This window comes from Emys orbicularis, chromosome 4 (genome assembly GCF_028017835.1).
Source record: "Emys orbicularis isolate rEmyOrb1 chromosome 4, rEmyOrb1.hap1, whole genome shotgun sequence".
Lineage (NCBI taxonomy): Eukaryota > Metazoa > Chordata > Testudines > Emydidae > Emys > Emys orbicularis.
The window spans coordinates 152371302-152394678 of NC_088686.1; the positions used below are offsets into that span (position 1 = coordinate 152371302).

At 52.0% G+C, this 23377-nt stretch overlaps 1 protein-coding gene across 1 annotated transcript in view; it reads right to left on the reverse strand.

The window, feature by feature from the left end:
* Positions 1-634: 634 nt before the first annotated feature.
* LOC135878751 (glycine N-acyltransferase-like protein 3) overlaps positions 635-23377 on the reverse strand; it is a 41598-nt gene continuing 18855 nt past the window's right edge. The window contains exons 2-6 of the mRNA XM_065404493.1: positions 7336-7465; positions 3535-3642; positions 2999-3125; positions 2508-2628; positions 635-1124 (exon numbers count right to left, since the gene is read on the reverse strand). Of these exons, the coding sequence (XP_065260565.1) occupies positions 635-1124; positions 2508-2628; positions 2999-3125; positions 3535-3642; positions 7336-7465 (976 nt within the window). The remainder of the gene's footprint in view (positions 1125-2507; positions 2629-2998; positions 3126-3534; positions 3643-7335; positions 7466-23377) is intronic.

A 23377-nucleotide genomic window follows, 5' to 3' on the forward strand; every position in this document is an offset into this window, starting at 1 on the left:
TACAAGCCCTGGCCTGTTTTTCCAGCTGGCTGCTGGCCCTGGAGCAACCGTGCAAGGCCAGCACCTGCCCCCTATCACCACAGGGGAGGTAAGGGGTGGGCCACAGCTGGGACCTGTGGTCGGAGCCCAAAGGAGCTTGCACCAAAGCTCTGGCAAGACCAGGCGCAGCTCCTGAAAACGGGACCCCCCCACCACAGCCCCAGCCGAGCAACAAACTGCCTGGGGAAGGGAGTGGGAGAGCACCCCCTGCTGAGCCCGCAGCACAGGGCACGGGGGCAGGACTGTGAGTGGGGAGCGCCCCCTGCTGAGCCCTCACCCTGCTCTCTTTGGGGCCAGCACTGACTGCCGGGGAGAGCGCCCCCTACTGAGCCTCTGCCCTGCTCCAGGGGATAATGGAGCATGAGCTAGTCTCCTCTACCAGGCCCTGGCTTCCCAAGGGCTGACAGCTGAGCTCCCTGGTGGCTGGTCAATGTGTCCCCTTCTCGGGGGTGGCAGGTCCCTGGGCATGGCTGGGCTGTGTCCCTGTCTCATCCCCTCCCCGAGGGCTACGTGCTGGCAGACCGTGGCTGTCCCCAAGAGCTGTGCGCAGGGCCCTAGGCCATGTCCCCTTCTCCTCCTCTCCCCTCCCCCCGTGCTATGTGCTATGTGTGTGTGGCCGTTCCCCAGAGCTGGGCGCAGGATCCTGGGCCGAGGCCAGGGCACTGGCTGGCTGGGACTGGGTGAACCCAGGCCTCACCATCAGCTGGTAGAACACCCCAGGCAGGATGTGGAAGCCGAGGCGTTGCAGGGTGTGCAGTGAAGGCTCGTTGTGGGGCAGCACCCCAGTGTATACAGGGAAGCCGCGGGCATGCAACTGTGCCGCCAGCGTCCCCACCACGGGCCTCGTGTGGTGCTGGCCGCGATGCTCCGGGAGGGTGTAACCGTGCGTCAGGGCAGCCAGCTGGTCGGTGAGGGACCAGGAGATGGGGGTCCCCTCAGGGGCCAGCAGGCAGGCGTTGGGGAAGTGGCGGATCAGGAGGCACAGGTACCGCAGGCTCCGGCTGTTCCCCCCAAAGTTCCAGGTGTCTCTGAGCAGCATGGCGTGGGCGGGGGACACGGGGGCCAGCCTGAGCCCCTTGTCAGGCCTGCAAGACAGGGCAGGGGGGAGAGAGACACAGGACGGGGTGGGGTGAGCACAGAGGGGGTTGACCTGGCAAGGGGAGGATGTCAGCGCATGGGGGGCAGGGGGAATAGAACCAGCAGGAGAAGGGGTAAGTCTAGGGGAGGGGAGCGGGGAGCAACCAAACATGGGAGGTGTGAACATAGGGGGATATTGACCCAGCTTCGGGCTTGGGGTGCAGTGAGCTGGGGGTACAAGGGAATGAGCCCGGGGAGCAGAAATTGAGCTGGTATGACATGGCATAGGAGAGGAGCAGTGTCCGGCGGCGCCATCCTCTTCCCAGTTGTGGGGCTGAGATGGGCTGGACAGAAAAATGGAGGGGATGGGGGGTTGCCGAATCTCAAACTGGAGGGCATGGAATGTATCCTGTGGGGGAGGGGTGTGCCACCCAGCTCGGAAGGCAGCGCCATCGCCAGCAGCAGCCGAGACCGACGGGTGGCATGGTATGGCATTGCCATCCTTACTGCTGCGTAACGTTGGGCCTTTGCACTGGGAGGGGAGGCTATGGAAAATTCTGGGGTGTCTATAGCCCCCATATCGCTCCTCCCAGTGTCCCCCATGGAGGGGAGGGAGGCTGGAGGGGGAGTGACCTGGCACAGGGAGAATGGGGGGAGGCTGAGAGAGGATAGACCTGGTGTGGGGGAGAAGGGGGAGCCCTGGGGGGACGGGATCAAGTCAGGCCCTGGCACATGCGGGGAGGGGATCGACACACTCCCGCGGCCTCAGCACAGGGGCTGTCTGACAAAGCCCAGTCCAGCCCCAGCAGAGTCATCGGTGCCAATGGGCCTTGGCTAAGCTCAGCTCCCTGAGATGAAAGCACCAGGGCTCAGTGGGCAGCGAACACCCTTCCCGGAGACCTACCCGCTGACAGGAAAGGAGGGACCAGGGGACTCTGTGCTTGGAGCCCCCTCCCCTCAGAGGGGACGGCTCTGGGGTCAAGGACCCCTGGCTGTCCATCCCAGGATACTGAAGGGTTACAGGCTGCCCCTCCCCCTGCTCTCCCCATCCTGGGACCAAAGAGGTTCCTTGGCCAGGCTGCGTTGCCCCTGCCCCCTGGCGAAGCTCTAGGGCTGACTCAGCCCTGCCCTGGAGCAGGATGGGAAATCCTTGGCAGCATGTGCCCAAGGCCTGGGGCTGTGTGTGTGGCCGTGGTGATGCCCTCACTCTGCCAGCACCGTTAGCCTGGGGAACTCATTGCCACCAGATCTAGGGTGCAATGGAGGCCTCTGGCCTGGCACCCCGGGGTCCTTCCCTTCCCCCAACCCCGCTCCCCCCTCCAGCTAGCACAGGCTGCTTGTGTACATTGCCCCATTCTCTCACACACACCCCATATCTGGGGGGCACCTACCGGTACTGGGGCATGGCAGGTGGGTCTGGGTGCAGCAGCGGCCGGTACGGATACGTCTCCATCTCAAGCCCTCTGGCCCTGGCGATGTCCCTGATGGTCTCGTATACCCCGTCCTGCAGCCCTGCAGGGACAGCCGTGCGCTGTCAGCAGGGGCCCCTGAAAGGTGCCCATGGACGTGGGGGGCCCAGCCCGGTGCTGGAGAGCAGCAGGGAGGGGCCAAGGGCCACTGTGAGCCAGCATGCCCAACTGGGGGTTCCCAAGCTTGGCTCATTCAGGATCCCGGGTCTGGATGGAGAAGGGGCTCAGGTGAGCTCCTCGGGGCTATTGGCCCGTGGGGGGGAGGGGCCCAGGCAGGCTCCTCAGGGCTATTGGCCTGGGGGGCGGGGAAGGGGCCCAGGCAGGCTCCTCAGGGCTATTGGCCCATGGGAGGGGGGAGCGGTCCTGCCCCCCATGTGGCAGGTGCTGGATGGAGCAGGGCTGGAGGGGCTCACCCTGTATCTGGAAGGCCTGGCCCCAGTCCACAGCGCGGCTGTTCTCCAGCAGGGCCCGGCAGGCACCCTCGTCCCGGTAGAAGGCCGTGTACAAGTTGGTGAAATAATCGCTTGGGTCCCGCGCCACCTGCAGGGGGGACACTGCCTGGGGGTGAGCGCAGCCTCTGCCCTCCCCCCATGACCCTCAGGGACGGCATCGGAGGAGCGGGGCACAGTGGGCCCCAAGTAAGAGATTGAGGAGGGGGGAAGGGGCCCTGTGAACGGAGCCAGGGGGCTTAGGGGAGAATGGGAAAGGGGCTCTGGGCAGCAGAAAGGGGAAACAGGCTGTGGGGAGGTGGGGCAGACAGAAGGGGGAGGGGTAGAGATGACACCAAGCAGGGAAAGGGGCAAGAAAGTCGGGGAGGGGCAGTGATGGCATGAGGTGGGGGAGGGGAGCAGGGCAGTGATGGCGTCGGGGGGGAGGGGAGCGGGGCAGAGATGGGGTCAGGTGGGGGAGGGGAACGCGGCGGATGGGAGGGGCCCAGCAAAGGCCGCACTTCTCTGCGTGGCCGGGTGAGGACCGTTTTGAACGCTGGCCATGAATCCACCAGCACCTCCTGGCCAGCCGGGTTCCCGCGGTTCACATGCATCACAGCGCCGTAGACCTGCCAAGACACAGGGGTCAGAGTCCGGGGATGTCCCGGATCCCCAGGATCGATGCTGGGCCCCAGCTTTTACTCTGCCCCTTGGAGGAGCCCTCAAAGTGCCACCCCCCAGGGAGCCCCACTCTTCCTGCAGGGCAGGCCACCGCCTCTGAGGTTGAGCCTCTGGGCTCCAGCCCTCCTGCTCCACCCCGCGAGCTTTGCCCGGTGCCTCCCACTGAGCCAGACCCCGGGAGAGACCTGGCCGCTCTTGGGGGCTCCCACACCCCAGCCTGTGTTTGCAGTGACACCCGGCAGCATTGTCAAGCCAGGCTGGTTTATGAGTCACGGAGCGGCCTTAGGTCAGCAGAGAGAACTGGGGGTAAAGCAGTGTCCATTGCGGTCAGCCAGGGCCCAGCCAAGCTGGACTGAAAGTCCCTTTCCAGGCTGTCTCTGTCTCCGTCTGACCTCCTTGGCCAGCTCCAGGTGAGAGCCTCCATCTTTGTCCAGTACCCCCCACCTCCCAGTCCTGTGTTCTCGAGCTGGGGTCTCTGCTCAGCCTCCCGGCTGAGAGGCGGGGAAATCCAGGAGTCAGCAGCGCTTGCCTTGTCTCTCTGGGTCACTTAAACTAGTGACTGTCCCAGTGAAGTTCGAACCCCCAAATGCTATCCATAGAAGCCACAGCATCTTCCCCATCCCTGTCCTTCCAGGCACTGTCAGCATGCTCACAGCTGGCTCGAATCAAACTCACCCTTTCCAATACCCAGCTCAGAGCAGGCTCACATCCACCGTCAGGGCAGGTCTGTTCACTGACACTAGCAGGGGGCAGTGGGGAGTTTTCATGCAGTCTCAGCACATTTTGCCACCCCAAAACCTTTGGGTTTGAAACTGGGATGGGATCCAGCCACTGCACCCCCCCATCTGCCAGGGAGTGAAGAGTGTCATGACCCCACCCTTCCTCCATGTGTCGGCCATCTTGGCTGCTCACTGGGGTGTCCTGACCCCTTGAGCATTTGGGGGATCAGTGTAGGTGTGTCCCCCTGCGAGGCTGGTCTTAGCCCAGCCATGTCTCTGGGGTTCTGGTGTCCCAGGGTCTGGTGATGCAGGGGGCTCCCCTACGCTGGTTGTCCCAACCCCAGGGCTGTGTGTATGCCAGGAATCCATTTCCCCTCCTGGGGTTAACCTGTTGCCCTCACCCCAGGCCAGGACCCCCCTGCTGGCGATTCCGGGTCTTAACCTTGGCCATGCCCTGCCCGTGTCTGCCCATGCTCAGCTGGGGGCTCAGCTCCCACCAGGTTCTGCTCTGACTCTGTTTCCCCAGGGAGAGCAGGCTGTGAGCTGGCTCCCTTGGCCACAGCCTCAGGGAAGTTCTGCCGGAGCCCGTGTGACTCACATGTCCCGTGTGGAGATTGGGGGGGGGCGGTTCCCCTGCCCCACTCAAATACAGGGGGTCAACTTCCAGCCAGACAGGTGTCCTGAGCTCAACAGCCTTTCCTTAGTGTTACAGGCAAGGGGGGGAAAACCCTGCTCCCTGACGGCCGAGCTATTCGCCTTTTCACTGACACCTCCAGTCTGAACCTCTGGCTCCTGGGGTTCAAACCCTTGGCTGGGGCAGGATCAGGGACTGGATTTTGTCTTAAGGTGATACAGAAAATCTCAGCAGGAGGTCAAAGCCGATGTCCAGGAGAACCATGACTACCAGCCCCCCCCCCACCCTGAGTCCTCTGTCTGCACTGGGATCCGAGCTGTCAGGAGGGCTTCTCCCAGTCGGCAGGTGGCTTCCATTTAGGTCCCACCCTGGGTCTTTTGCACACCCCAAAACCTTTTCATATAAGCCTCAGGTGTCAGGTCAAACATAAGCAGTGGAGCCTTTTTGAACAGTTCCCAGTCCCCAGTATTAACGCCGTCCATCTGGCTGTACGTCTCTATGGCTTTGGGGGCCCGAGCATGGGGGTGAGACAGCAGAGCCGGTGCGAAGGGTAAACCAGGATCAAATCACAACCCTTCTCAAAGGCATTGAGGTTGGTGTCTACAGCCCCTCCTCCTCCTTAAACGGACAATTTAGTATCCAGCTCCCTGCGGAATTCAGCATCCCTGGGGCCTTTGCCCACTTACCCTTTGCTGCATTTCTTCACATTTTTGCTGCTTCTCACAGCCAGCTGGTTCCCTCTCACGGTTTGCTTCCCGCACTGGGTAGCCAGGGGAAACTGAGGCACACATAGGATTCATACAAATATATAAAAGGCCCATTTTGTCAATGGTTTAGCTGGGTGTGGTCAGAGCCACCCATGGTGAGGACCAGGAGGAAATTCAGAGCCAGGGGGGTGGGGGTGGTCAGAGCCATGCTTGGCTAGCACCCAGCTGTCCCACACTGTGATTGGCTGCCATGGAGCCGCCCACATGTTCATTGGCTTACGCAAACCCTGACCATACTGAGATTGGCTGGCACAGAGCCCGCTTGTGCTCTGATTGGATGGGCAGGTCCTGGCGGTTACGCTGGGTGAGCAGTAGGCATTGGTGCTGGATTTGGACTTTGGGAGGCAGGGGGGTGAGTGAGGAGAAGGGCCAGGGGAGGGCTCCTCCACCGCTACCTCTAACCTAGGGGAAGGGCCTGCCACCCCCCTCCCACCACTACCTCTAACCTGGGGAAGGGGCCTGCCCTCCTGCTGCTACCCCTAACCCAGGGCAGGGGGCCTGTGTGATGAAGTAGAAGCTTTCTGTAGTATCTTTCTGATTCAAATGTGTGTCTCAGTTTCCCTCTGCATCCTGTACTGCTCTGCGCAGCGTGTGAAGGGAAGGGACGGGTTGTGACTCATGTAACAGCCCGGCTGGAGACCAGCCTCATTAACCAAGGGAATAAAGTCTACACACACGCAAGGAGGATCTGGAGAGACCATGGAAACCCCAATGGCTGGGGTGGATGTTCACACCGAGCGAGTGAGATTCCCCCTCACGGCTCTGCAGCAGAGAGGCCCCCAGCTGAAGAACAGCGGCCACGAGGGGTCAGGATATGGGGCTAAGAGCCGGCTTTTGGGGGGTCTCAGCATCTTTCACCTTGGCCTAAGAACAAAGGGACAGAGACAGAGCGAGCCATGGGGCCCATGACGTCTTGGCTGGCTCATTGCCCAGGCTTGGCCAGGCTGGGCTGTGGCTTAACCTTTGATTCCCTGTGCTAACCTGAGGAGTCTAGCCAGGTGACTAATGAACCGCTACTGTGTTTTGCAAAGGCTGCCGGGGTCTCTGCCAACACACACCGCAGGGGCCCGGTCCAAGCCTCCCGCAGGCATCTGGTTCTGCTGCATTCGCTGCAGGGAGCCACGGAGAGAGATGGGAGGGCTGGTGTCAAAGGCCCAGTGGTGGAGGTCACGGGCCTGCCCCTGTGGAGCTGTGTGGAGCCTCGGGCCCTGGCTCACTACCGGGGTCGCTCCTAGGGGACTGGTGACAAGCTGGGGTACGGCACATCCCCTGTGGATCTATGAGAGCCTGCCCGGCCCCTGAACTGCTGCCCCCTGACCTGGAGAAAGGGTCTGCCCCCCAAACTGCTACCCCCTGACCAGGTGGAAGGGCCAGCCCTGCATGTACCCCAAACCAGGGGATTGCACCCCAGTCCAATATGTGCCCCATCACCCAGGTGTCTATCAGGGACTTTGCCCTGCTCTCTGCCCAGCCCAAGGGTGGGAGGGTTCGGCCCTGCGGGGGCAGGCGAGTCCTGGTCACCGGCAGCGTGTCAGGCAGGCCCCGCTGTAGCATCCCCTCCAGCAGCCGCAGCTTGGAGGAACAGCTCAGGATCAGCATCGCTGGCCGGGATGGGCCTTCACAGCTTCCAGCGGGACAGTGCGAGGGACACCTGCGGGGACAGGAGACCCATCAGTTCCCTGTGACTGTCTCCCAAGCCCAGAGACAAGCTGCCAGCTCCCAGCCCTGCCAAAATAGCAAACACTATGTGTAGAGCCCACAATAGCTCACCAGTCTGTGCGCAGCCCCCCGTGTGTTCACCAGAGACCCTACAATAACTCACCAGTCTTCTGTGCATGACCCCCGTGTTCACCAGAAACCCTACAATAACTCACCAGTCTGTGTGCCGCCCCCGCGCTCATCAGAGACCCTACAATAACACACCAGTCTGTGCATGGCCCCCGTGCTCACCAGATACCCCAAAAGAAGAAGGCTGCTGTAAGGCCATGTGATGCCAGGGCTGTCCGTACAGGGCTGGGGCTTCCACTCACCTGGGGTGACTCCGTGCCAGGGGAAGGAGCAGTTCCTGGGTGTCTGTGGAGCTGCGAGGTCCCTGTCTGTCTCTCCTTCAGGGGCTGCTCCAGCCTCTTATTCCTCAGCGAATGAACCATTAACAGAGTCTGCCAGTCCTGGAGCCCAGAGGCGGTGACATCCCTGCACCCGCTTGGCACAGTTGATTGGGATTTTGCTCTGGGCAGAGGTGGAGGGGCCTCCGGGGAAATGCAAATGCACCCAGAATGCACCAGGTCCAGGGGCAGAGTGAGAGCAGGGGCTGCCTGACCCCCTTCTCCACCGGTGCCCCTCAATCCCGACCTGCAGCCCCCTGCTATGCCGGCCTGGTCTTGGTCACTGTGTGTCCACGCTGCACCCAGCACAATGGGGTGCCAATGACCCTGAGTATGAGCGCCGCACAGCAGGAAATGTATTTCCTATAACATACCAGGATTCAGCTTGGGCCTTCTCATCACATTTGAAAGCCCCAGCGTCCTGGAAGACAGTGCCATGGTGAATAGAGCCACTTTGGGTCAGATCAGCCAGTGGGGGGGAAAAAACCAACAAAACCAGGGGATTGGTCCCTGTGACAAAGTGGGAATTTTTTGTAGTATTTTATGACCCGTGTATGTGCTTCAGTTTCCCCTATGTGTTGCAGTGTTACCCTGTGGGGAGAAAAAATAGGAGCAAGTTTGCTCTCAGGACAGGTTCCGAGCCATAGGTGGGCGTCACCTCCCTGTCTGGGTGGAGGAGGGAGTCATTAAGGAACTAGTTGAAATTGACCCACATCAAGAAAGGGGTCAGAGAGACAATGCAAGCCCCAATGGTTTATGGATTTCCCTGCCTCTCAGCAGGGAAGCTGAGCAAAGACACCACCTTGAGAACAAAGGACCGAGAGGGGGAAGGTAGGGGAGTGTGACAGAATGTACCCTTGTGCCCACGCCGTACCCACTGTTGTAATAATCTTTGTACAATCTTGCAATGTATTATTTGTAAATGTATAATTTGCCGGTCAGTATTGCCCTGATCTAATATGTGTGTGGCAACATTGTACGTGAAGTGATAAGATTCTCCTTTATGGTGTTAACACGTGCTCTAACCTGAGGTTGGCAAACAGGCCTGTCTCAACAAAGGAATGGGTGCTCTGTTTAATTTGCATTTAAGCAACAAACAGAGTCATCAAGCAGGAAGGGAAACAAAAGAAACTCCAACAGGGGAGGAAAAAGCAGCAGGAAGCATCCTTCCCTACAGACTCTCTCTCCTGAATCTCAGCTGCAAATGTTTTCCAAGTGTTTCCAGCCCTCTGTGGAGAAAGAAGTGGTTCAGGACTATTTAGAAAAGATGGACGAGCACAAGTCCATGGGGCTGGATGCATTGCATCCGAGGTTGCTAAAGGAGTTGGGAGATGTGATTGCAGAGCCACTGGCCTTTATCTTTGAAAACTCATGGCAAGTGGGGGAGGTCCCGGATGACTGGAAAGGCTAATGTAGTGCCCTGGAAAAATCATGGAGCAGGTCCTCAAGTAATCAGTTTTGAAGCACTTTGAGGAGAAGAAAGTGATCAGGAACAGTCAGCATGGATTCACCAAGGGCAAGTCATGCCTGACTAACCTAATTGCCTTCTATAATGAGATAACTGGCTCTGCGGATGAGGGGAAAGCAGTGGACGGTCTCCCACAGTATTCTTGCCAGCAAGTTAAAGAAGTATAGGCTGGATGAATGGACAATAAGGTGGATAGAAAGCTGGCTAGATCATCAGGCTCAACGGGGAGTGATCAATGGCTCCATGTCTAGTTGGCAGCCGGTATCAAGCAGAGTGTCCCAGGGGTTGGTCCTGAGGACGGTTTTGTTCAATATCTTCATTAATGATCTGGAGGATGATGTGGACTGCACTCTCAGCAAGTTTGCAGATGACACTAAACTGGGAGGAGTGGTAGATATGCTGGAGGGTAGGGATAGGATACTGAGGGACTTAGACAATTAGAGGAAAGTCATTGAACAAAATGCAGGGGCCAGGAAAAGGAGTGAAACGGTGAAGGTCAGCCAGGAACAAACAGAACTGTCTCATGGCCCTGAATCCGGTGTGTTTTGGGGAAAGTTGAAGAGACCACAGAAAGCCAGTTTGTTAAATGGGGAACATGGAGACCTGGGAGATGGGTCGGAAATAGGAGGGAGCGTGGGCTATAATGGCAGAGAGAAAGGAGGGTCAGGGCAAAACTGGGAGGCAAAATCAAATCAGTATTTTAGATGCCTATATACAAACACGAGAAGTATGGGTACTGGTGAGTTATTGTAGGGTCTAAGCAGGAAGAACTGGAAGTGCTAATAAATAAATACAACTATGACATTGTTGGCATCACCGAAACTTGGTCGGATAATACACATAATTGGAATGTTGGTGTGGATGGGTACAGCTTGCTCAGGAAGGATAGACAGGGGGAAAAGGGAGGAGGTGTTGCCTTATATATTAAAAATGTACACACTTGGACTGAGGTGGAGATGGACATAGGAGACGGAAGTGTTGAGAGTCTCTGGGTTAGGCTAAAAGGGGTAAAAAACAAGGGTATGTCATGCTAGGAGTACACTACAGGCCACCTAACCAGGTGGAAGAGGTGGATGAGGCTTTTTTTAAACAACTAACAAAATCATCCAAAGCCTAAGATTTGGTGGTGATGGGGGACTTCAACTATCCAGATGTAACCCTTCTGCCCATCTAAGTTGGCAGCAACAAGGGCCGGGTTCTGTATCTAGGGGTTCCGTTTCAATAACACAATGCAAAACCGGCTCGAGCCCCCACCCAGTGACCTGGGACAATTACATACCACCCCCCTGGGTACCTCTAAGAGGCAATACTTCCCCTCTCGCAAGCACGGAGTCTTAGTGTAGCAGAAAATGTTTAATAACATGAGGTAAACGACATCAGCATAAAATTGGAAAAACACCACAAACAGGATTCATAACACAAACCATGAGCAAAACCCACCCCAGCAAATTGGGCTGTGTCCTTTCCCTTTGGCTCTTGAATCCAACAACCCAAAAATCACCCAGAGTCCCCAAAGTCCAACACCCCCAAAGTCTCTTGGGTCCAGCAACCACCCAAAGTCCCAAAAGTCCAACAACCCCCAAAGTCTCTGTCCCTGGTCAGTGCAGCCCCAGAGCAAAAAGGGGGGGGCACGCAGGGTGTTAAGGGGCACCTTACGTGATCCGAGGCTGGCCAGTCGTCTGTTTCTCCGTGGGGGTTCCGCCGCAGCCTTCACCACGAGCCAGTCCACTTTCCTGCCATCCCACAAACTGCTCTGCTCTACAAGCTGCTCCGCTCCGCTCACCGACCTGTGAGCCGTTCCAGCCGTCCCCGCAAACAGCTCCGCTCGCCGTTCCTTGGGCCACTCCAACCGGCCCCGCAAGGCTCCGCGCCACTCGCTGCTCCTCCAGTCGTCCCCACAAATTGCTCCGCCAGCTGCTGAGCAATATAGCTTCAGGCTCCCCCACTAGTTAACACAGCACTCAGTGATCTCAGCTCTTAATAACTTTAGCTCTTTTGTGATTTCAGCTCATAGTATAGTAGGGGAGCCCCAGTGCTGGTGCACCATTGGCCCAAAGTGAATTCAGCTCAGCAGCCTGTAACTAGACTCCTAATGGAATCAAAGTTAGCTCTGACATTCAACAGTGGAGAGAGGAGGTAGTGCAATTGGTGTTTCAAACCCTCAGAGGGAGGCCCATACCATCAAGTACAAATACCTGTCCCCATCCTCTCTCAATTCACTGGGTTTTGTAACCCATGCCCCTTGTCAAGCAAGTGCTACTTAGGTAATGGTGAAGGACTCACTCAGTCCTTCTGTCATACAACAGTTCCACTGGCCTTGATTCACAGAATCAGGGTAACAAAACTTTATTCTTCCTGCCCCAATAATAGAGAAACTGGGGATCCCACACCAGCCAAAGTAACCACTTTCAATTGCTGTTGTTCCATGCCAGGCGAGTGGGTGTGCCTATGCAAACAAGATCAGCCCCTGGAGTTCTTTTCCACACTCGCCATAATTCACCACCAGATGTCAGGGTAGAGCTCATCCTGACTCTGCTTACATCCTCCCCCCAGCCGAGAATTTGTCGTCCCGACAAATCACACTCCCTATTATACCAACTCACTGGTTCCCTCCAAAGGGCCTCAGATAGCCCACTTTAGCTTCCACAAGCCTGTGTGCTAAACATATTGGTTCCTCACTAGTCACCCCAGGTGCATCATAAGTCAACCGTTTTACTGGTCTTATTACCCTGTCTCGTCTATTGAGACTCTCTGTTACCGTGGTAGAGTGGACAGCGTCTTGAACGACAGATGGGGAGGTTTCCTTTGAGGGCCCCTCGGCTACTGGCATAGGCCCCTGCAGTTCTAGTTCTAACAGTGGAGGGTCCAAGGTGCCCAGGACATCCTCCACCTGTATGTCTCCACTGTCCAATAACCTGTGTGTGTCATCACATGGGGGTCCCACCAGTGGCCCAGTGGTGTCAGGAATGGGCCTAAATACTTCTGCCATGGGGTTTAGGGAGGAAGAGGAGGAGCTCTCTTTTGATGCTGATCGAGACTGAAATCTTGTCTCCATCCCAGGATACACCATGGTTGTGTCTTCCTCCTCAGACTCACTCTCGCATGTGCTGCATAGGGGTAGGTTAGCTGCAGGGGGCTGGCTGTCCACGTTGGAGGGCAGCTTTGGTCCAGCACCTTCGTTCCGCCCGATTGCCCTGTTGTGGCCCATCTCATACGGGGTGTCTACCAATTCCCCCACAGGGAGCAAAAGGTTTCTATGCACTGTCTTTGTCTGCCCTGGACCATCTTCAGGTTTGATCTTGTAGACCGGCAGATCTCCTAGCTTTTCCATCACCAAGTAAGGTATTGCCTTCCATCTGTCAGCTATCTTGTGTTTGCCAGTAATACCCAAATTTCGCAGCAGGACTCTGTCCCCCGGCTGGAGTTCTTGCAGACGTACCCTAGCATCATATCGATGTTTGTTCCGGTCTGCGTTCTTCCGAGCCGCAGATGTAGCTAAGTGATAAGCATCCCGCAGCTTTTCTCTTAGTCGGGATACATATTGCTGATGAGTTTCATAGCTATCTCCATCCTCTGATACACCAAAGCACAGGTCTATGGGTAATCTTGGTTCTCGCCCAAACATTAAGAGATATGGGGTGACTCCTGTAGCATCATTCTTTGTGGCATTGTAGGCGTGCACCAGAAATGCAACATGTTGGCTCCAGGTTGCCTTCTGCTCTGGCCGCAAAGTCCCCAACATATCTAATAGGGTTCGGTTGAACCTCTCTGGCTGTGGATCACCTTGAGGGTGATAAGGCGTTGTCCTAGACTTTTTAATTCCCGCTATCCTCAGCACCTCCTTCAGAAGGTGACTCTCAAAGTCCCGCCCCTGATCCGAGTGTATCCGGGCTGGAAATCCATAAACTGAGAAATATTTCTCCCACAGTACTCGAGCAACAGTGATGGCCCTCTGATCACGTGTGGGATATGCCTGCGCATATCGCGTATAATGGTCAGTCACTACTAGAATGTTCCCAATATTTCTCTTGTCTACTTCTAAAGACAAGAAATCAATGCATACCAGCTCCAGAGGTTTGTTGCTGGTGATGTTCTTCAGATATGCAGCCCTCGTGGGCAGAGTTTTCCTTTGAACACATCTAGCGCAGGTCTCACATTTCCTGCGAACATCTTCAGCCATCCGAGGCCAATAGAACCTACTACGAATAAGTTCCAGGGTCCTCTCCATCCCTAAATGGCCAAAGTCATCATGCAGGGCCCTCATGGCCAGGGCTCTGTACTCTTTTGGCAGCACTAGCTGTGCTCGTTGCTTTTGTAAAGGGTCTGTGGTCACTCGGTGTAGCACTCCCTGAATCAGTTTTAGTTTGGTCCATTCTCTCAATAGTAGTTTACCCTCCGGGTTAGGTGGGACAACCACAGCTGGGCTTCGCCCCTCCCTTTTGGCAAGTAGTGTATCACGAATGTCAATATCTTGCAGCTGGGCTTCCTGCCAGTCAGCCGCATTGAGCATGGGCAAAGGAGATTGGTCCAACGCAATATAGTTCACTGAAGCAGAAGGCACGCATTCAGGGGGCAGGCCCAAAGCTTCTGCAGCACATCCATGAAGACTTTCATGGGACTCTGGCTCCCGGCGACTCACACTGCAAATAGCCCTCACTCCATCTGTGGGTATCACAGCAACTCCTGGTGCCTGTGGACGCCTGGACAATGCATCTGCATCTACATTGCTTCTCCCTGATCGGTATTGAATGCTGAAGTCATAGCTAGCCAAAGCGGCCACCCATCTTTGCCCTGTAGCATCCAGCTTAGCACTTGTTAACACATAGGTCAGTGGGTTGTTGTCTGTCCACACCTGGAACTGAGCACCATACAAGTAGTCTCGAAATTTCTCAGTGATGGCCCATTTCAAGGCCAAGAACTCCAGCTTGTGGGTGGGATAGCGAGTTTCACTATCAGACAGTCCTCGGCTGGCAAAGGCTACAGGTTTACGTTTTCCTTCCAGTTCCTGGTACAGTACTGCTCCCAGACCCTCCAAACTGGCATCAGTATGCAGGATAAATGGTTTGCTTGGGTCAGCAAAGACTAGGACTGGAGCATGAGTTAGGCAAGTAATGATTTCTCGAAAAGCCCTTTCACATCTCTCATCCCACCGTGGCCCAAATGGTTCAAAGGGGCCATAGTGTCTCTGCACAGGAGGCTTTGGGGACCTCCCCTTATTCTTGGTCTTAGATTTGTTCCTGCTGGACTGGTATCCCCTGGTAAGATCATTCAGAGGTTTTACAATCGTAGCATAGTTTTTCACAAATCTGCGGTAGTAGCCACTAAACCCAAGGAAAGTCTTGAGTTCTCTGTAGTTACTTGGACATGGCCATGTAGTGAGTGCTTCTATTTTATCGGGATCAGTACTCACACCCTCTTGGGACACGATGTGACCCACATACTTCACTGAGGTCCTGCAGAACTGGCATTTGTCAATTGAAAGCTTCAAACCATAATCCTCTAACCTATCAAGCACTTTAAGAAGTCTTTCTTCATGCTCCTCCAAGGTTCTTCCAAACACAATCAGGTCATCCAAATAAACTAACACTTGCAGTAAATTCATGTCTCCCACAACTTTCTCCATAAGACGTTGAAATGTGGCAGGTGCTCCAGAAATCCCTTGGGGCATGCGTTTGTCGTGGAAAGAATCACCCACGCAGTGATTTTAGTTCACAGACTCAGAGCCTGAGGCCTTTATTGCAATACATACCAACGCATTGGGGTGCAGTTTTTCAAACTGGCACCCCTAGCAACAGCTCACAGGCTGCTTTTATTCCATTAAACCACAAGCAGGGTACAAACAATACGTCATGAATTAAATCATTGGGGGCAAATCACAAGCTGAGCAAGGGTTGAGCACGAGCTTTGGGGACAAATCACAAGCTGGGCAAGGGTTGAGCATGAGCTGATCACGAGCTAGGAAGCAGGGGTTGGGGTCAATCTTCTCACCCCCCTCCCTACCCTCTGACTTAATTTCCGAGGAGTGGGTGTTTGTTTGGGTAGAAGGGCGCTTGGTGGTTTCCGCAGGGGTGGTGCTCGGCCCTAGCTTGGGTACATTTCTCAAGACTTGGACTATGTCATTTTCCGGGGGATTTCAGCAAAGGCTTAAGGGGGGGGGGGTTCCAGGGGAGCTTAAAGGAGAGCTATCATTGGTTAAATTGCAGATAGCTGGACTTGGAAAATATTGCAAATAGTTATAGCAGCAAGGATGATTAACTCTCTGCAAAACAATTTACAAATCACAAGCATCTTACGTTATTTCCGTAGCTTGCGGTTATCATATTTCATCAGTTATGAACATATTTCATTAGTACTGCTGCAGGGGGGGGGGGGTTATTCTCCCATTCCCTCCTCTGGACATGACCCTTGACCGAGTTTGGCAGAAAACTGTGCAGTTTAGTCTCGTTTAAGCTTTAGGCCTGCCCTACTCTGTGCAAAGGCCATCAGCATAACAGATCTCTGTTGGAGGGTTTATTTTGGGGCCTTCAGATTCAAAGCTCTGGCTATCAAAAAGAAAGCCCGCCCCCCCTCTATTTCCCCACAATTTCCCTCCTCTGATGCCCTATAGGCATCACTACTATTATTAAACAAAGGGGCCATAGGACAGTATTTGGATTTAGAAATGACACTAAGGTGGTCGATTTCCGGATTTGAGGGACAATACAGTGTGGGGTGGAAAATAAAGGGCTTCCGGTGGTGGTCGGGGCTGAACCGGGAGCCGGGGCAAACGGCAAAATTTACATAGACAACAAGCAACAGCCAACATTAATCTGCAACAAATTGCTAGAACAATCTAAAATAGAATGTGAAGAGTAGAAGAGGTTAGCCAACTGGGTGTAACTTGGGCGATTTCCTTAGAGGCAAAGCATGCAATGTCATAGGAGGAGCATAAGGTATGTACTCGATAAGCAGTTTGGAAGGCTTTGGCCTTTTTGTTGTATTCTATTTCTATTACATGCATTTGGGTTTTGCAGGTGAGATAAGTTGGAGAGCAGAGGGAGTAGAGAAGTGAGGTTTAGGAAGCGGTTAGGGATAGGGGAAGTCCAATTAAATATAAAAGGAACACTTGGATGGAGGGTTACATAAACCTGAGGATTAGCAGGCCATACAATAAAGCGGCTTCCTTGTGCAGCGGTTAAGTTAAGGTGAAAGGGGATAGGGATGTGGGGGTCCGATGGCAGGGCACATCCCTGGCTTTTACTAAATAGTAATTTTTCCTTTGGATTTTTACCTATCGCTTCCCCTTCCCAACATGCCAAATTAAAACGTTAACTACTTCTTCAGGATGCAATTTGCGGAGGCAAAATAGCTGTGGGGGTTCCAAGGGCCATAATGACCACAAGGTTCCGATACCCACCCAGATATGTTGAGCAGCGAAATCAGAGGGAGTGGTGATGAAATGGCTAGGTTCATGGGGTGGTTTAACTTCCCATACCTGCCGGTGGATAACCCAGTCCCATAGACAATTCGCCCAGGGTTTTGGCACAAGTAAGTGCACTGGAGCCCAGGTGCCATTTACCAGTTCCGAAGCTTGGAAGGTACATGCAACAGAGTCACAGCTTTATTTTGACAATGTTCACGTATTTCTCCACTTCCACAGCTTGGGTGGCACTCCCACAGTAGTGGTAAGGGTTTTAGGCCACCGCTGATTTAAAACATTGGTTTACATTTTTTTTCTAAGGGACCGTTAAAGAAATCCTGCATTTGACTACAAGCTGAATCCCAGACAGTGTTCTTTCCTGCTAAGGCAAGGGTGTTTAGTTAACCCTGCCTCAGTAAGGAGGCCTGATGCTTTTTCCAAATTTTCCAGGTGTTTTTTATGGCTTTGGGCTTTGTCTATTGTTCAAATAGCGGCTACTCTAGTTAGGTCATGTAAGATTCCTTCTACTACACCTCCCTTTCCCCAATAAAAACTTTCCCACTGCACAAGCTGGGCCAGTTGAATGGCCGCTTTCTGAAAACAATTAGGGTACTAGGTAGTTATTTGGAAAGCAGAGAGGGAAATGAGAAAGTGGTGGTTCTTATAGTAGCATTTAGCACAATTCACCACTGTAAACAACAATTCCATCGGTAGGATGTGCTATACCACATTTGTTGTTCCGAGACTTGAATTTCCCTGAGGCTACGGCCAGACAGATTTGTATGGGAATTGGAGAAGATACGAGGGGGAGTAGCTGGGGAGCAGGGACTACAACAATGGGCAACCATATAGAGCTGGAATACACTGCAATACGACACAGGCCAAACCGGAGGCTACTGATTGGCCAAGATTACTTTTTCCCTCCCCACACCAAGTTCGTTAAGGAGGAGAGGCTGAGAAATATTAAAAGTTTCATCTTCAGGTAGTTTTGGCTAGCTTCTGCAAGCTATTCTTCAAGATTTCATAGTCTTAGTTCACGTAGCTGTCCGGCAATGAGGCTGCAAGGGAGGGGTTACCAGCACAATCACCTTGCTTGGTTGGAGGCTTTATTGTGGCCTCAGGTGGAGAAGTTGTTTTCTTAGAGTAGTATAAGGGCCCTACCATCAATCAAACCCTAACCCCGCCCCTTGACCCCTTAAAGCCCGCCCCTTGACCCCTTGGTCCCTCCCACCTGTCACCGGAAGTCCCACCCCATGGGGCTATTACTTCCGGGGTCACGGTGCCACCTGACCGGAAGCAAGGTGTGTCATGTGACCCCTCTAAGAACTCCCCCCACCACCCTCTACCAATCAGGAGGGGTTTTGTGCCGAAAGGACCGCCCCGAGAGGAGATTTTGACCCATCAGGGGGACTTCCGGGGCGGGGGTGACCCGTCCGGAAGTGGGTCGTGTGACCCCTCTAAGTACTCCCCCCACCACCCTCTACCAATCAGGAGGAGTTTCGTCCCGACAGGACCTCCCCGAGAGGAGATTTTGACCAACCAGGGTGACTTCTGGGTTGGGGTGACCCCTCCGGAAGGGAGTCGTGTGACCCCACTAAGAACGCCTCCCAAGGCCCTCCGCCTATCAGAGTGCAGCACCATTACCCCATAAATCCCAGTGCCAGACAGAGGAGGCGGCCATCTCTTACCAAGGACACGTGTTTTCGAAAGCGCGGAAAGGCTGCTGAGAGGAAACATGGACTCCTTCACCACCCCCGTGAGAACTTCGGACTTTGTTTTAGCCCCGAGGGTCTTTGACCGTCCGCGGAGAAAGCGCTACATCAGCGACAGTTCCGAGGGGAGCCCTTTGGCCCAGCCGTTGCTGGATACGCCGGAACCCGACCCCGAAACCCTCGTGAGACACCCCGATGAGCATGGCGGTCTCTCTTTGTCCACCCCCTCAGAGGTGGAAGGCGATTGCGGCTCGGGGGAGTCACCGGCGGACAAGGCGAACGGAAAAGACGGCGCTCAGGTAAATGATTGCTTAAGAAGCGATGGTCGAGGAGGGGTTGGTAACTCTGAGGATGATGGCTATGAGGAGTTTAAGAGGCTTTGCATAGAAAGCGTGGAAAGGCTGCTGAGAGGAAACAGGACAAGGCGAATGGAAAAGACGGCACTCAGGTAAATGAATGCTTAAGAAGCGGCGGTCGAGGAGGGGTGGGTAATGGGTTAGGAACCGGGGGTTGCGTAAATTAAAAAACAAGCAGTGAGGGGTGCTTACACGTTTTCTTTTCTGAAAATTTCTCAACAGCTCGACGATGCCTTTCTAGAGGACCCGGACAGCGATGCATCAAGCAGCGAAGATGAACTGGGCCCACCATGTTTTTGCTCAACGCCAATACGAGTTGTTGAAGAGGACTCTGAGGATGATGGCTATGAGGAGTTTAGGAGGCGGCTTGGCATAGAACTAACTGAGCCAGTGCCACATCGTGAGCGTAAAAAAGTCATGCGGACTATTGTACGCGTTGCTGTTTATGCTATCCTTAAACACTGCCTTAGGGAAAAGCTTTTTGAAGATTGTGAGGGCTGTGTCATAGATGCGCCAGGCCAAAGGCACCATGATTGTGTGACTTGGACTTCAGTGGATATAAACTGCAAGCTCCGGGGCCTGTGTGCTGAGCTGTGTTTGGAAAGCTTATTAAACACTGTTGTTGCCATAGGCCATGGTATGCAATGTCTGTGCCTAACCCAAGAACATTTAGCCCAAGGGGTGACCTTGATAAATGCTGTGCAATTCAGTGCAGACCCTGACCGTGTTCTAAGGAAAATGACCAAACCGGAAGATGCCTGCTTAGAGCATTATATTGACCGTCTAGTCCGCACAAAGAGTTACAGAACCCTGCTTAAGAAAAAAACTATTTGTAAGAAATCTAAAAGGATTAAGTTAGAGAATGGTGAGGGGACAGACATGCTATATAAAACTTGGTAGCTGTAAATTTTTTTAAAAGGGGGGGAGGGGGTTTGTGACTATTGTGTTTTGTTAGAAGGCCTTTGGCCTTTAAGTGAGCTAAAAAGTTTTAATGAAGCATCTTGGTTTTGTTTTCAAGAAGCTGTATGTTTTTTAAATATAAAAAAAATAAATTGTTTGTGAGAATTAGCTCTTGTGTTTTGTGTGTGTGTGTGTGTGTGTGTGTGTGTGTATAGCAAAAAGCTGAAATGTATGTTGTGGTGGGGAAGGGGAAAAAATCCTAAAAATGTGCTTACAATAAAAGAACCAAGGCTAGTTCAGACATGTGTCTGAGTACAATAGAGTTAATATGGAGATATACTTATCTCATAGAACTGCCTTTACTAGCAGGGCCAAATATTGATTTTGCCCCAGAGCCCTAAGTGGCCCTCTCAAGGCTTGAACTCACAACCCTGGGTTTAGCAAGCCAATGCTTAAACCACTGAGCTAGCCTTAGTCTGTTGAACTGAATAGGGTTTTAACCGCACACCCCCAGACAAAATGGTTTCACTATCCCAGATCACAAAAGGGAATGCTATGGGAGGGGTGATTAAATTAACCTGTTAGCAACTATGTTGAAGTTTTGTTTGAAACAATGGGCTAAGAGGGTATAAAAACCTCAGGTATGCAGCAGTTTGTCCTTTTTCAACAGAAAACTTTCTTGGATAGCTGCTGGACTGCAAAAAGAGGTAAGACTTGCTGTCTTTAACTCTGAAACTATATATTATATAAGGCCACTCTTTGCCCATGCGGTCTTAGTAAATAATGGTGCCTATGTTTATTGCAGTGTGATCTGTTAGCATGGAACCAGTAACTTTAAACTGCATTTCACCACCAGGCCAAGGTAAAAAAAAAAAAACATTTTAACTATAGTTGTGCTTAATACTGTTGAATTTAAAAAAAAAAAAGTATTACACAGGCTGCATAGGGATTTGGTGGTAATACTAACTAACATTTTTGCTTGTTCTTGAACCAGAAGGCTCAAGCACACATGAGGGGGAACAGAACAACCATGTGCCTGCAACACTTTATCCCATAGTGAAAGGTAACTTTTTTTTTTTTTTTTTTTTTGCAACAGGCTTTTAAATGCATGTGGGGTTTTTGAAAAGTGTATGGCTGCGAACTTGGTTTGGTGTGTTTTATAAAGCTGCTGGTGTGTGTGTGGGGCCTGTGCAAGGCATAGGGTTTTTTTTAAAAGTACTTGGCACAGGGTTTTTTTTTTTTTTACTGTGTATAATGTGATGGGTTTGAGGCACTGGTGGGGGTGGATGCTACTAACTAAACCAAAACCAAAGGCACATGGCTGGGGTCAGAACATGCATGTGGGTTTTAAACTAACAAGGGTTTCTCTGCAAAATGGATTTTAAAAGCAGTTTTGGTTTTTATTCTGCAAAATGAGATGTATTTAAGAACATTCTCAGAATGGAGAGGGGTAACTAGTGGTGTTCCCCAAGGGTCAGTCCTAGGACCTATCCTATTCAATTTATTCATAAATGATCTGGAGAAAGGGGTAAACAGTGAGGTGGCAAAGTTTGCAGATGATACTAAACTACTCAAGATAGTTAAGACCAAAGCAGATTGTGAAGAACTTCAAAAAGATCTCACAAAACTAAGTGATTGGGCAACAAAATGGCAAATGAAATTTAATGTGGATAAATGTAAAGTAATGCACATTGGAAAAAATAACCCCAACTATACATACAACATGATGGGGGCTAATTTAGCTACAACGAGTCAGGAAAAAGATCTTGGCGTCATCGTGGATAGTTCTCTAAAGATGTCCACGCAGTGTGCAGAGGCGGTCAAAAAAGCAAACAGGATGTTAGGAATCATTAAAAAGGGGATAGAGAATAAGACTGAGAATATATTATTGCCCTTATATAAATCCATCGTTCGCCCACATCTCGAATACTGTGTACAGATGTGGTCTCCTCACCTCAAAAAAGATATTCTAGCACTAGAAAAGGTTCAGAAAAGAGCAACTAAAATGATTAAGGGTTTAGAGAGGGTCCCATATGAGGAAAGATTAAAGAGGCTAGGACTCTTCAGTTTGGAAAAGAGAAGACTAAGGGGGGACATGATAGAGGTATATAAAATCATGAGTGATGTTGAGAAAGTGGATAAGGAAAAGTTATTTACTTATTCCCATAATACAAGAACTAGGGGTCATCAAATGAAATTAATAGGCAGCAGGTTTAAAACAAATAAAAGGAAGTTCTTCTTCACGCAGCGCACAGTCAACTTGTGGAACTCCTTACCTGAGGAGGTTGTGAAGGCTAGGACTATAACAATGTTTAAAAGGGGACTGGATAAATTCATGGTGGCTAAGTCCATAAATGGCTATTAGCCAGGATGGGTAAGAATGGTGTCCCTAGCCTCTGTTCGTCAGAGGATGGAGATGGATGGCAGGAGAGAGATCACTTGATCATTGCCTGTTAGGTTCACTCCCTCTGGGGCACCTGGCATTGGCCACTGTCGGTAGACAGATACTGGGCTAGATGGACCTTTGGTCTGACCCAGTACGGCCTTTCTTATGTTCTTATGTTATGTTCTTATGTTCTGCAAAATGGATTTTAAAAGCAGTTTTGGTTTTTATTCTGCAAAATGAGATGTATTTAAAAAACTTGTTTGTTGTACAGCCTGAAATGGATTATTTTGTTGTAAAGCTATGACTTTTTTAAATAGAAAAACACCCTAATGAAGTAAGTGTGATGTATGTTTACAAGACGGTTTCATGAGTTTTATTATAATGTTGTTGTTTGCTCCACAGTACAGTCAAAACATGAGAGATCCTTAGACCAGAGGGAAAACAAGCTGAAAAGAAAAAGGAAAGAGACAGCTGAAAAGGAAAATTCACCAGCATCAGTGACTGATGGATGGATGAAGCCCTGTAAATATATTTTGCTTATTGGCTTGGCTGTTCTATGAGGTTTTGTATTTTAAGTAAATACATAGGTGTGGGTGAGAGAGGTGGTAAAGTTCAGTTTTTGTAAAATGTTGTTTTTCCCCCGTCATAGGCCTGGGCAACTTTTCTGACAATGCTGTAGTCAGAGATACAAGGACATCTCCTCCAGAACTGCCAACGAACCAGGAATCTGCTTTGAGACCTTTAACAACGCAAAACAGCGCAAGAGTGCAGCTGAAACATCCGGGCGGTCCAAACCTCATATACGTCAAACCCAAGGACAAAACAAAAGACTCTGGTAAAAAACAACCATGCCACCACAACTCCAGTTCCTCAGGGCTTGGTGTGGTGGTGGCCACTGAGGAACTGGAGTTGTGGTGGCATGGTTGGTTTTTTTAATTCAACAGTATTAAGCACAACTATAGTTAAAATGTTTTTTTTTTTTTTTTTTTTTTTTTTTTTTACCTTGGCCTGGTGGTGAAATGCAGTTTAAAGTTACTGGTTCCATGCTAACAGATCACACTGCAATAAACATAGGCACCATTATTTACTAAGACAGCATGGGCAAAGAGTGGCCTTATATAATATATAGTTTCAGAGTTAAAGACAGCAAGTCTTACCTCTTTTTGCAGTCCAGCAGCTATCCAAGAAAGTTTTCTGTTGAAAAAGGACAAACTGCTGCATACCTGAGGTTTTTATA